This window comes from Neodiprion lecontei, unplaced genomic scaffold, assembly GCF_021901455.1.
Source record: "Neodiprion lecontei isolate iyNeoLeco1 unplaced genomic scaffold, iyNeoLeco1.1 ptg000063l, whole genome shotgun sequence".
Classification (NCBI taxonomy): Eukaryota; Metazoa; Arthropoda; class Insecta; order Hymenoptera; family Diprionidae; genus Neodiprion; species Neodiprion lecontei.
The window spans coordinates 69,137-83,874 of record NW_025791834.1 but is presented as its reverse complement, the minus strand read 5'-3'; the positions used below and the strand labels follow the sequence as shown (position 1 = coordinate 83,874).

Genomic DNA, 14,738 nt, shown 5'->3' with positions numbered 1-14,738 from the left:
AAAAATAATCGGTGCGAGTTATTAAAGACGAGATCCGCGAAAGTAGCAAAGACAGTGAACCGAACTTCGCAACACACGCGTAACGGGAGTAGCAAGAAAACTCACCTCAGCCGCAAAGAACGCGATCGGGACGAACGCACAAACTACGGACGGAATCGTGAAATAACGCTCGACAAATACAATAAAAGCGAATCACACGGGGACTCCACACGCTTGAGATTATTTCTATAAATAGGATAAAGATTCACACGCGAAACCAATATGCCTATCGAAACTAGAACAGGTAGCAAAAAGGAAAGCGGCGCATCGGTAGATGATAGCTTACAACTTAAATACACGGAGACCGATATAGAATTCATAAAACAGGAGGTTTCCAATAAGGAAAAGAGGCTCCAAAAAGAAAGGGAAGCGTTAGAGGAACGTCAAGCAGAAATAGATAAGAAGTCAAAACATCTTAGCGAACAATTCAGACAACAAGAAGCTGAATTAGAGAAAAAACAGCGCGCGATTGAATCGAGTAAAGACGCGGGGTTATCCGAAGAAGTTCAAAAGAAACTTGCTAGGCTCGCCGAGCTCGAGGCGAAAGAAATCGCGAACGCAAATACAAAAACGCAGCGGCACAACCCGACCGAGGGCCCCGCGCAAGACGTACCACATCCTACACAGCCAACAAAAGGCACAGTAGAAGAAATCAAATATCCTACGCAGTTCAAAACGAGCAAGGTAGACGATTCTAAAAATCCTGCACAGCTCTCCGCGAGCGTGACAGACGTTAAAATTAGGGACACTAACGAAGCGACGGGCCGTTCGAAAATGGATGAACCGCGGTTAGGTCCTGTAGAGGACACACAGCTGTCCGAACTCCTCCGTAAGAAGGCAGAAATAGATCGGGAAGTACAACTTCTCGTAGCGCAAAATTCACGCGGCACAGATAGGGCAGTTACCCGAAGCATAGAATTAGCCACAGACGCTACATTTAGGGAACCCGGTCCAGTGTGTATGCGGAGTAAGGATGAATTAAGGTTAGAAGCAGAAATTCTGCACTTCAAAAAGAAGGCAGAAAGAAAGAAAGGCGACTTAAGAAAATCCGTGGCGCCTCAAAAACCTAACCCTGTGGACAGTTACCGCCCTGATCCACTCAGCAGAGGAGCGATTGGTAGAAACGCCCTCAATTCAGAAAATGATCACATTTCAATAAAGTCAGTGGTTTCCGTCCCAACTGACGACGAAGATTTGAATTTAGAAGCAGAAGCGTTAGCTAGAGAAGCGTTGATCAGACGCATTCAAAAAGAAAACCGCGAGAAACTCAAAACCCTACGCGGAGGAATAGCAGGTCCGGACCTGGGACCTCAAGAATTAGGTGAGCCAGGCGTGCCGGAAGAATTAGTCCTCGATAAGGACTTGGAAATACAATTACGCGAGCAGGAGATTTGGGAGCGCGAATTAGAATTGCAGGAGCAAGAACTCGCGTACCAGGCCGCGTTAGCAGATCCGTACCGGGAGAGAAGGAGGAAATTAGCTGAGCGCGAGGAACAGTTAAAGAAAAGGGAGCAGGCCCTGAAGGATAAGATCTCGGGAATCACCCGCCCCCAAGCTACTCAAGTCGTTAACACCGTGCAGGCACCCGTTCCTCCTACTCTGCCGTTAGCGGAGCAATCCATATCGGTTAAAGACGCGTTAGCGGTAGTCCCAAAATTTGACGGGAAAAACATCACCGTAATGCAGTTTAATCGGGCGTGCAAGAGGGCACTCGAGATGGTAGCACCCAGCTTGGAGGGGTACCTCACGCGCCTCATCAGAAGCAAGCTCGCCGATCGAGCATACGCAGTAATCGAAGACGAGAGTTTTGCAACCCTGCAAGGACTCTTGGACAAACTCACGGAAGTATTCGCGCCCATTAGATCCGCGAATCATTACCGTGGAGAGCTTGGTCAGCTGTATAAATACGCTGATGAACACGTGCTAGATTACATAGGGAGAACCCGCGACATAAAAACGGGATTAATAGAAGCGGAACGAAGAAAGAACCGCGAGTTAACCAACGCAGAGATAATCAGGTTAGATGAGGAAGTCTGCGAGGCATTTGTCGGCGGACTACCGAGCGACTGCCGGAATGCAGTATTGATCAAAGGTTACTCCAACCTGAAGACAGCCTACGAAAGGGCTATAGATGCCAGCAAGGCACTAGAATTAGATAGAGATCGGGCTAGGAGCCGCGGCGCGAGCAGGGCCGAGAGTAATAACGCAGAGCCGTGTAAACATTGCGGCCGTAGTAATCACCTAACCGATCAGTGCCGAGCAATTAGGAGACCCGCGGTAAGCAGACCCGTGGAAAATAGAGAATCGTGTACGCTGTGCGGGCGGTCGACCCACAGCACAGCAAATTGTTACAAAAACAAACCGCCGTCGAGCCAACAGTCGACAGCGCGAAGTGCAAACGTAGTCGAATGTAGCTACTGCAAGAGCATAGGACATTCATACAACGAATGCCGTAAACGTAGATACCATGAAACAATTAGCCGAAACAGCTCGGGAAACGGAGCAGGGCCCTCGGGGAACACTGGCAGCCCCCGAGTAACAAGGGCCAATGCCATAGAGACAGAGGAGGTGGAAACAGGTCCATCTGCCTCTACTTAAAAGGAAAAATACCTACAGTAAACTTAGATTCCAAAGATACGAAAACCGCAATAGACTTCATGATAGATACGGGAGCAGAGGCCAATATCGTAAAGGCCTCTAATGTAAAAGACTTTCGTAAAGTGAACCCCAAGAGGCGTATCACTATTATAGGAATAGGAGACGTACCACACTATAGTTTAGGAGCAACGGAATTGGAAATGTTTGGCTCAGTTTCTCCTCGGGTATCGGATCGCCGTGTCGATGTTTCTTCTTAAGTGCTTCTCGGTACTTGGACGATTTATTGCTTCCGTCTGTTTAGCGTACCGAGGTTCGGGGCTGTTTAGTCTAGAGCGTATCTTAACTATGCAAAATCTTATCTTTACTAGGATGAACGCTCAGCGGGTGTTTATGTTAGGGTTCGCCTACGAACCTTTGTTTAAGTGCTTCGAGTCCCGCTGGCCGCTCTGGTTACAGTTATTTATTTATTCTAACAAATGTGGTTATTTCTAAGAAGTGCACGTGGTCGAGCGCTGGACGTGCGGAATGTCACGTAGGCCTGCTGAAGGCGTATTTCGGATGAAGGGATAAGGTTTCCCTTTTGCGCGTCGATGACGTGTACTCCTTTTATGTAATATGAATATGAGTATATTATATTTATGGGTAAGTTTATACGATTGTTTATTATATCGTTTATTTTATCATTCGTAATGAGACGGCATGATAATTATGAGTATGCATATATATGTGCACATTCCTGAATAGCGCGATGTGCGTGTATTTCTCATAGTGTTGTATATGATGAGCGGGCGAGCCAAGATGGCGGCCTCTTAGCACGACTGTGAATATGGCTTGCTGCCTGGTGCTTTCTGCCGGGTACGCCATGTTGCCTTGCTCTTCGCTTATGAGATATTATAATGTATTCCTACATCTTAGGTATGATACAGGTATGTGTTATGCTAATAGTAGTATACTCGAGGTAAGAGAGCAACAGTTTTAGTATGATAATAGGAAAAATATGTATATGGTAGACGTTCTTCCGGGGACGTCACATACGCTAACCCTCGGGTCACAGACGCATTTGGTCGAGATCCCAACAAACGTAACGACGCTACGCTGTGACGTCCCCGGAAGAACGTCTACCATATACATATTTTTCCTATTATCATACTAAAACTGTTGCTCTCTTACCTCGAGTATACTACTATTAGCATAACACATACTTGTATTATACCTAAAATATAGGAATACATTATAATATCTCATAAGCGAAGAGCAAGGCAACATGGCGTACCCGGCAGAAAGCACCAGGCAGCAAGCCATATTCACAGTTGTGCTAAGAGGCCGCCATCTTGGCTCGCCCGCTCATCATATACTACACTATGAGAAATACACGCACATCGCGCTATTTAGGAATGTACACATATATATGCATACTCATATTTATCATGCCGTCTTATTACGAATGATAAAATAAACGATATAATAAACAATCGTATAAACTTACCCATAAATATAATATACTCATATTCATACTACATAAAAGGAGTACACGTCATCGACGCGCAAAAGGGAAACCTTATCCCTTCATCCGAAATACGCCTTCAGCAGGCCTACGTGACATATCGCACGACCAGCGCTCGACCACGTGCACTTCTTAGAAATAACCACATTTGTTAGAATAAATAAATAACTGTAACCAGAGCGGCCAGCGGGACTCGAAGCACTTAAACAAAGGTTCGTAGGCGAACCCTAACATAAACACCCGCTGAGCGTTCATCCTAGTAAAGATAAGATTTTGCATAGTTAAGATACGCTCTAGACTAAACAGCCCCGAACCTCGGTACACTAAACAGACGGAAGCAATAAATCGTCCAAGTACCGAGAAGCACTTAAGAGGAAACATCGACGCGGCGATCCGATACCCGAGGAGAAACTGAGCCAAACAATTCCAGCCCAGGCCAACGGACCGACGCCAACTCAGAACAAAGGCCAAGGGTCGAGCGGGAAAAACCTGTTCTACTCGACCACCATAAACAGGGATGAAAGCCAGACCCGCACTTAGCCAGGGACCGGTTTACAACAGGGCCATAAACCAGACAACCCTCACAGCATGACGTCAGGCCCCGAACACGTGCAAGCAGGCAGGCAGCGACAAGTCGGCGCCGGACCCCGAACACGTGCACGCAGGCAGGCAGCAACAGGTCGGACCTAACGGGACTCCGCCAACAAAGAGCCGCATTCCAAGGCTCTGACGTCACGCGCGCCTACGTGACACCGAGCGCGTCGAGGCAGGCCAGCGGCGCGCGCACCATCGCCCCGCGCATGCGCACCAGGACACTCGAGAGCTGAGACGGTCGACGCTTCGCACCCTGGACATCACTTCTCATCCGCGCTTCAAGCAGACCAGTCGAGTTCTTGTAAATCTCTACGAGTTACACAGTTAGCTTGCACGTTTAGAACTTGTACACATTCGCTAGTTCTTGTAAATCTCTACGAGTCACACAGTTGACTTGCACGTTTAGAACTAGTATACATTCGCTATAGCTTAAGCGCTCTGTTTAACGTAAACTCTTAATATACGCGACTAGAATATTTAATATTGTACCTTTTTTCGAATTATCTGTAACAATATACTAAACACAAAGATTTATTTCATCGAGTTCTCATTTCTTGAACCTAAAACTAGAGTCAGTGAATATTCCAAGGTAATTCCCTTTTACCCACATTAACATTGGTTGTTAGCGGAGACGCTGACTTAATTAAGCTTGTAAAACTAGCTTTTCCAAGTTAATTAACTCCTACCCCTTTCTATAATCGGTAGATGTCAAAGTCCAGTAAGCGTCACGGTCGTAAGAATAGACATCGCGCAGGCCGACGACTACGGGCTAAGAAGCAAACTATATTACAAGCCAGAATCAAACGTATCAACGGTCCAGTAGAGATCCTTCCGATCTATACACAACCTAGCTCTAACGAAGAATCGGGCTCTTTCTCGTCGCACGCATCCAGCCAACCCAAGGTTGACCACCCGTTCTCAACTCACGGCGTAGAACGTGAAGTCATACAGACGGTTACTAGAGTCAGCGAGGGGCTGTTATACGAGCAAATCGACATTAGGAGGAAGCTGTTCCCTGTACCAACCGTATACGACTGGGTAGAAGAGCCGGAAGTTATCGACCTGGACTCCGAACCAGAGACCATCTACCTCGACTAAAGGTAAGACGCTCATTTACGTTACCCCATATCATCCTAAACGACGAATATAATCCATAGCGGGGGCCCGGGTCCCTCAAATAAAACAGGGCTCCGTTATTGCAGTGTCGCTCCGCGTGCGTCAACGTTAAGAATTGTTTTTTTTTTGTTGACTAGTGCGTCTGGGACGTCACAGGCAATAAAATTTCTGGTGGCAGCGGTGGGATTCGTTTAAAAATTGATCTTGTTAAAATCCGAATTCAACTAAAAATAATCGGTGCGAGTTATTAAAGACGAGATCCGCGAAAGTAGCAAAGACAGTGAACCGAACTTCGCAACACACGCGTAACGGGAGTAGCAAGAAAACTCACCTCAGCCGCAAAGAACGCGATCGGGACGAACGCACAAACTACGGACGGAATCGTGAAATAACGCTCGACAAATACAATAAAAGCGAATCACACGGGGACTCCACACGCTTGAGATTATTTCTATAAATAGGATAAAGATTCACACGCGAAACCAATATGCCTATCGAAACTAGAACAGGTAGCAAAAAGGAAAGCGGCGCATCGGTAGATGATAGCTTACAACTTAAATACACGGAGACCGATATAGAATTCATAAAACAGGAGGTTTCCAATAAGGAAAAGAGGCTCCAAAAAGAAAGGGAAGCGTTAGAGGAACGTCAAGCAGAAATAGATAAGAAGTCAAAACATCTTAGCGAACAATTCAGACAACAAGAAGCTGAATTAGAGAAAAAACAGCGCGCGATTGAATCGAGTAAAGACGCGGGGTTATCCGAAGAAGTTCAAAAGAAACTTGCTAGGCTCGCCGAGCTCGAGGCGAAAGAAATCGCGAACGCGAATACAAAGACGCAGCGGCACAACCCGACCGAGGGCCCCGCGCAAGACGTACCACATCCTACACAGCCAATAAAAGGCACAGTAGAAGAAATCAAATATCCTACGCAGTTCAAAACGAGCAAGGTAGACGATTCTAAAAATCCTGCACAGCTCTCCGCGAGCGTGACAGACGTTAAAATTAGGGACACTAACGAAGCGACGGGCCGTTCGAAAATGGATGAACCGCGGTTAGGTCCTGTAGAGGACACACAGCTGTCCGAACTCCTCCGTAAGAAGGCAGAAATAGATCGGGAAGTACAACTTCTCGTAGCGCAAAATTCACGCGGCACAGATAGGGCAGTTACCCAAAGCATAGAATTAGCCACAGACGCTACATTTAGGGAACCCGGTCCAGTGTGTACGCGGAGTAAGGATGAATTAAGGTTAGAAGCAGAAATTCTGCACTTCAAAAAGAAGGCAGAAAGAAAGAAAGGCGACTTAAGAAAATCCGTGGCGCCTCAAAAACCTAACCCTGTGGACAGTTACCGCCCTGATCCACTCAGCAGAGGAGCGATTGGTAGAAACGCCCTCAATTCAGAAAATGATCACATTTCAATAAAGTCAGTGGTTTCCGTCCCAACTGACGACGAAGATTTGAATTTAGAAGCAGAAGCGTTAGCTAGAGAAGCGTTGATCAGACGCATTCAAAAAGAAAACCGCGAGAAACTCAAAACCCTACGCGGAGGAATAGCAGGTCCGGACCTGGGACCTCAAGAATTAGGTGAGCCAGGCGTGCCGGAAGAATTAGTCCTCGATAAGGACTTGGAAATACAATTACGCGAGCAGGAGATTTGGGAGCGCGAATTAGAATTGCAGGAGCAAGAACTCGCGTACCAGGCCGCGTTAGCAGATCCGTACCGGGAGAGAAGGAGGAAATTAGCTGAGCGCGAGGAACAGTTAAAGAAAAGGGAGCAGGCCCTGAAGGATAAGATCTCGGGAATCACCCGCCCCCAAGTTACTCAAGTCGTTAACACCGTGCAGGCACCCGTTCCTCCTACTCTGCCGTTAGCGGAGCAATCCATATCGGTTAAAGACGCGTTAGCGGTAGTCCCAAAATTTGACGGGAAAAACATCACCGTAATGCAGTTTAATCGGGCGTGCAAGAGGGCACTCGAGATGGTAACACCCAGCTTGGAGGGGTACCTCACGCGCCTCATCAGAAGCAAGCTCGCCGATCGAGCATACGCAGTAATCGAAGACGAGAGTTTTGCAACCCTGCAAGGACTCTTGGACAAACTCACGGAAGTATTCGCGCCCATTAGATCCGCGAATCATTACCGTGGAGAGCTTGGTCAGCTGTATAAATACGCTGATGAACACGTGCTAGATTACATAGGGAGAACCCGCGACATAAAAACGGGATTAATAGAAGCGGAACGAAGAAAGAACCGCGAGTTAACCAACGCAGAGATAATCAGGTTAGATGAGGAAGTCTGCGAGGCATTTGTCGGCGGACTACCGAGCGACTGCCGGAATGCAGTATTGATCAAAGGTTACTCCAACCTGAAGACAGCCTACGAAAGGGCTATAGATGCCAGCAAGGCACTAGAATTAGATAGAGATCGGGCTAGGAGCCGCGGCGCGAGCAGGGCCGAGAGTAATAACGCAGAGCCGTGTAAACATTGCGGCCGTAGTAATCACCTAACCGATCAGTGCCGAGCAATTAGGAGACCCGCGGTAAGCAGACCCGTGGAAAATAGAGAATCGTGTACGCTGTGCGGGCGGTCGACCCACAGCACAGCAAATTGTTACAAAAACAAACCGCCGTCGAGCCAACAGTCGACAGCGCGAAGTGCAAACGTAGTCGAATGTAGCTACTGCAAGAGCATAGGACATTCATACAACGAATGCCGTAAACGTAGATACCATGAAACAATTAGCCGAAACAACTCGGGAAACGGAGCAGGGCCCTCGGGGAACACGGGCAGCCCCCGAGTAACAAGGGCCAATGCCATAGAGACAGAGGAGGTGGAAACAGGTCCATCTGCCTCTACTTAAAAGGAAAAATACCTACAGTAAACTTAGATTCCAAAGATACGAAAACCGCAATAGACTTCATGATAGATACGGGAGCAGAGGCCAATATCGTAAAGGCCTCTAATGTAAAAGACTTTCGTAAAGTGAACCCCAAGAGGCGTATCACTATTATAGGAATAGGAGACGTACCACACTATAGTTTAGGAGCAACGGAATTGGAAATGTTTGGTTTCAAAACGGATTTTCACGTAGTTGAGAATACCTTTCCCATCAAAAGTGACGGTATCCTAGGGTCAGCCTTCCTTACCCAGTTCGAAGCCAATGTTAACTACGCGGACCAATGCCTCGAAGTACTGAACAAATCCGTTTATTTTAACGATAGAGAAACCGTCCTCGTGCCCAAGCGTACGAACATAGCCTTCCCTATTAAAATTAGTGAAGATAGTATCAAAGAAGGATATGTACCCCTTCTTGACAGTTGCAAGGGAGTCTATATAGGGAACGCTATTGTTAAGGATGACGGAGGTAGGGCAACGATCCGCGCGGTAAACACCACGGAGGAGGACAAACTTATACCAGTCCCCACCGTAGAACTGTTGGATACGAGCGAAGCAATACCGTTAGGGGAGACCGAACACATTACCATAAACAAATGTTCGATAACAGACGTTACTGACTCCTACGAGAAACTCTCTAGACGCTCCGAAACTATTACGAAATTATTGAGATTAGATCATCTTAACGATGAGGAAAAAGACAGTGTAGCCAGGATAGTTCGAGAAAACGCAGATGTCTTTCATCTGCCGGACGACAAGCTCCGATGCACAGGTGTCATGAAACATAAAATAGCTACCACCGATGACCTACCGGTACACACTAAGCAATACAGATTCCCGCCCGTCCACAAGGACGAAATAGCTAGGCAGGTGACCGAAATGGAACAGAATGGCGTAATCAAGCCATCGGTATCGCCTTATAGTTCGCCACTTTGGATCGTACCGAAAAAGGCCGATTCGAAGGGAAATAAGAGATGGAGGATCGTGATAGATTATCGTAAATTGAACGAAAAAACGATAGGTGACGCATATCCGTTGCCCAACATCACTGAAATCCTTGACCAGTTAGGGAATGCCCGGTATTTTTCGGTATTCGATTTAGCATCGGGCTTTCATCAAATACAAATGGACGAGAAGGACGCTCCCAAAACCGCCTTCTCGACACCGCACGGGCATTATGAATTCACGCGTATGCCATTCGGGCTGAAGAATGCGCCAGCTACTTTCCAGAGACTAATGGACCAAGTGTTGTTAGGATCGCAGGGTATAGAGCTGTTCGTATACCTGGATGACATAGTAATATACGCGTCTACAAACAACAGGAATTAACAGGAACTTGGACTATTGATAAACGCAAATCATTGATTCCGCAACGTTTCGACCATTTTATTTGGCCTTCTTCAGGCGTCTATAAACATACATATAAATACAAAATATTTTAAACACAACGCATAATACATATAACAAGATTATACAATTAATAGCAAATAAATTTACCTCAATTTATAAGCGTAAACAATATAAATCTTCTTATACCACTTCATTAGCTACTCATAAATAATTAACAAAATTCAAAAATTTATTAATTAAAAAGAACGCAGCTAACAGAACCGACTTGTACATGTAAATAAACTGTCGACCGCAGTCGACCTCAAAATATACATAAATGAGGAAACAGTAAGCGAATGAAGCGCCCTTGTTTCCCACATTCACCGCCGCGGGAATTCAAAACAATACTCTAAAACATTTCTACAATATCTGAGTCAAAACAAAATTAAATACATTAAAATAGTCTAAACATTCAAAAATAAAGTAAAACTAACGTGCGTCACCAAGATAATCGTTATAAACCGATAAAATCTCGTTGTACATTGCACTCAGATTCTGGGTGTCAGTACGCTTATTTACCGTGTCATTAAGTTTAATCCAAACCATTTCACTAACCGATCTTTTTAACCAGTTATTCTCTAAATCTAAGATCTTCGCTTTGTCAAAATCAAACCCATGACCCGAGTCGAAGTAATGTGCGGCCAGCGCTGTTTTGTTCTCATCCAAGATTTTAACATTCCTACAACTATTCCTATGTTGGTAAATCCTATTTTTTAAATACTGTTTGGTTTGACCCACATAACAAAGTCCACAAGAGCACGGGATCTTGTACACTACACCTGCTCTTTGATCCTGCTGCACTGGATCCTTTAACTTAGTGTATAATGATTTTATTTTATACACGTTATAATAAGCCAGCTTTACATTAGTACCTGTAAAACAACTATTAATTTTATGTGACAAGCCCGGAACAAAAGGAAACCGGCAGTACTTGATGAAATTCGTAGGACGAACTCCACCAACTGAAGAGTTTAATACCACAGCCCTTGTTTGACAATTGTAAATCTGTGAACAAGGTGAGGTTTTCAAAAATCTTTACGAGGATTAAAGAGGTTAACATGAAGAAGTTGGAGGAGTTGGTACAACAACGTTTAAATGGCATCAGGTTACCGGATGCAAATAAATGTGTTTTTAATTACACTAATAGAGAACTCCCCAAACAAGTTTACAGAACGCTAAGCCTGGAGCCAAACTTTGGGCTACAGATCCAAAATAAGATCACTATAGTTCCTGAAGTTATTAAAGATCTAGAGTATTGCATCAGTGCAGTAAAGTTAGACAATTGTAATGCGGCTGACTTATCCGCAGTGAAAGAAAATCTGAGATCTAAAAGTATCAACATTTTATCCAATTTTTGTAAGGGACAATCACGTTCTGAAGACCGTCTAATGTTAAATAAAGATTTAATCGTTACAAAAAAGTTTTTGAGAGAAAATGAAGATTTGGTGGTATCAAGATCAGACAAGGGGAACTCAACTGTCATCATGTTCCGAGAAGAGTACGAGAGAGAGATGAGCGCACTAATTAGTGACAGGACAACTTACCTACCTCTTCATAGAGATCCAACTCTCACGTACCAAAAAAGAGCCAATAACCTGGTGGCGGAGCTAGCATCTTCGGGTGTGATTGACGAAGCTGAAGAGAAGAACCTTCGGTCGAGCTATACTCGAGCACCACGGATATATGGACTACGTAAGACGCACAAACCAACTTGCAAGTTACGTCCGGTAGTGAGTTGCATACAATCTCCTAGCTATAAGTTGTCGCGAGTTGTACATGAAATTTTGACACCGGTTGTGGATACTTTTAGTTTTAATTTATTAAATTCTTTTCAATTCGTTGATTTTATTAGAGACGTTGAATTACATAGTGATTATAGATTGATATCACTTGACGTAGTCTCGTTGTTTACAAATATCCGTAAGGATTTAGTATTGAAGGTCATTAATGAATCTTGGGACAACATCAAACATTTAGTTAAAGTTCCTAAATTTTTGCTTATTAAACTTATAGAGTTTTGTTTTGAAACCAGTTATTTTACGTATAATGGGGTGTTGTACAGACAGGTTGAAGGTTGTAGTATGGGCAATCCAGCTAGTCCGGTGTTGGCCAATATTGTTATGAATTATGTGTTACAACAGATAATTACGGTCCTCCCGTTTAACATTGCGTTTATTAAATTGTACGTAGATGATACTATCGCTGCAGTCCCTGAGACGGAATTAAACAGAGTCTTGGAGTTGTTTAATAGCTTTGAAGAGAATATCCAGTTCACCATGGAAGTGGAACAGAATGGTTGTATTCCATTCCTAGATATCATGGTTGAAAGATCCAACAACCATTTGAAGACTAATTGGTACACCAAACCAACTAGTTCAGGAAGAATTTTGAATTTCTGTTCCAACCACCCAATGTCACAGAAAGTGGGAATGATTCATGGTTTACTGGATAGAATGTTTAGACTTAGCAGCGAAGAGTATCATGAGGACAATTATCAAAAAATTGAGATATTGTTAACTAATAACAGTTATCCAAGATCGTTTGTTCGTGCAGCTATCATTAAGTTTAAAGAGAATAAAGCAAATGGTGGGGTTGGTGGAGTTCGTCCTACGAATTTCATCAAGTACTGCCGGTTTCCTTTTGTTCCGGGCTTGTCACATAAAATTAATAGTTGTTTTACAGGTACTAATGTAAAGCTGGCTTATTATAACGTGTATAAAATAAAATCATTATACACTAAGTTAAAGGATCCAGTGCAGCAGGATCAAAGAGCAGGTGTAGTGTACAAGATCCCGTGCTCTTGTGGACTTTGTTATGTGGGTCAAACCAAACAGTATTTAAAAAATAGGATTTACCAACATAGGAATAGTTGTAGGAATGTTAAAATCTTGGATGAGAACAAAACAGCGCTGGCCGCACATTACTTCGACTCGGGTCATGGGTTTGATTTTGACAAAGCGAAGATCTTAGATTTAGAGAATAACTGGTTAAAAAGATCGGTTAGTGAAATGGTTTGGATTAAACTTAATGACACGGTAAATAAGCGTACTGACACCCAGAATCTGAGTGCAATGTACAACGAGATTTTATCGGTTTATAACGATTATCTTGGTGACGCACGTTAGTTTTACTTTATTTTTGAATGTTTAGACTATTTTAATGTATTTAATTTTGTTTTGACTCAGATATTGTAGAAATGTTTTAGAGTATTGTTTTGAATTCCCGCGGCGGTGAATGTGGGAAACAAGGGCGCTTCATTCGCTTACTGTTTCCTCATTTATGTATATTTTGAGGTCGACTGCGGTCGACAGTTTATTTACATGTACAAGTCGGTTCTGTTAGCTGCGTTCTTTTTAATTAATAAATTTTTGAATTTTGTTAATTATTTATGAGTAGCTAATGAAGTGGTATAAGAAGATTTATATTGTTTACGCTTATAAATTGAGGTAAATTTATTTGCTATTAATTGTATAATCTTGTTATATGTATTATGCGTTGTGTTTAAAATATTTTGTATTTATATGTATGTTTATAGACGCCTGAAGAAGGCCAAATAAAATGGTCGAAACGTTGCGGAATCAATGATTTGCGTTTATCAATAGTCCAAGTTCCTGTTAATTCCTGTTGTTTGTATGATATATCATGGACGTTAATATAATGGATACGCGTCTACTTTAGAAGAACACGAGCGAAAAGTCACGCGATTAATGAGTAGATTGCGGAAGGCAAACCTAGCCTTACAACCAGACAAGTGTGAATTTCTCAGACACGAAGTTACTTACTTAGGACACGTGATCAGCGACGTAGGTGTGGAACCGGACCCAAAGAAAGTCGAGTCCGTGAAAAAATTTCCAGTTCCCAAAAATGCTAAGAACATCAAGCAATTTTTAGGGCTAGCAGGTTATTACAGACGGTTCATACCGGGTTTTTCTAAAATCGCGAAACCGCTCACGAACCTTCTCAAAAAAGGGGAAAGCTTTGAATGGAAAGAACAACACCAATCAGCTTTTGAGTTTTTACGCGACAGGTTATGCGAGAAACCGATCCTGCAGTACCCAGATTTCGAGCGACCTTTCCTGGTCACAACGGACGCGTCCGGTTATGCAATCGGGGGTGTCCTGAGTCAGGGAGAAATTGGGAAAGATTTACCTATATCGTACGTATCACGGGTGTTAACATCAGCCGAAAAAAATTACTCTACGTTCGAAAAGGAACTTTTAGCAGTAGTTTGGTGCGTGAATTACTTTAGACCGTACCTCTACGGCAGAGAATTTACTGTAATATCTGACCAAAAAGCCTTGTCATGGTTTCATAAAAATAAAAGCCCATGTGCACGACTCATTAGGTGGAAGACCCTCCTAGCTGAGTTTCAGTGCACAATAAAATATAAGGAAGGGCGTGCCAATACGAACGCCGACGCCCTCTCCAGAAACCCGGTCGACGATACGGATCCAGCCCCGTTGGACCCCGAACTCGCGACCATACAGACACTAGAGTTAGATACGACAGACGAGACCGACACCACAAACGAAGACATTTTCGAGCTACCTCCGGTCACGACCGAAATGACAGGAGACCTATTTACAGTAGACGAAAATTT

At 43.9% G+C, this 14,738-nt stretch overlaps 2 protein-coding genes and 1 long non-coding RNA gene across 3 annotated transcripts; 2 read left to right on the top strand and 1 right to left on the bottom strand.

Annotated features, from left to right (window-relative positions):
* Positions 1–261: 261 nt before the first annotated feature.
* LOC124295700 (caldesmon-like) lies at positions 262–2,637 on the top strand. Its single transcript, XM_046746248.1, has one exon. It carries the CDS (start codon positions 262–264, stop codon positions 2,635–2,637), a length of 2,376 nt encoding a protein of 791 aa, XP_046602204.1.
* Positions 2,638–10,110: 7,473 nt separating this feature from the next.
* On the bottom strand, positions 10,111–11,093 carry LOC124295699. Its single transcript, XR_006905576.1, has 2 exons — positions 10,247–11,093; positions 10,111–10,157 (listed from the first exon to the last, which is right to left on the bottom strand). It is a non-coding gene; the product is annotated as an uncharacterized LOC124295699 (long non-coding RNA).
* A 10-nt stretch (positions 11,094–11,103) lies between these two features.
* Positions 11,104–13,797, top strand: LOC124295698. The gene is made up of 2 exons (XM_046746247.1): positions 11,104–13,584; positions 13,674–13,797. Exon 1 carries the CDS (start codon positions 11,197–11,199, stop codon positions 13,261–13,263), a length of 2,067 nt encoding a protein of 688 aa, XP_046602203.1. The 5' UTR covers positions 11,104–11,196; the 3' UTR covers positions 13,264–13,584; positions 13,674–13,797.
* Positions 13,798–14,738: the final 941 nt, after the last annotated feature.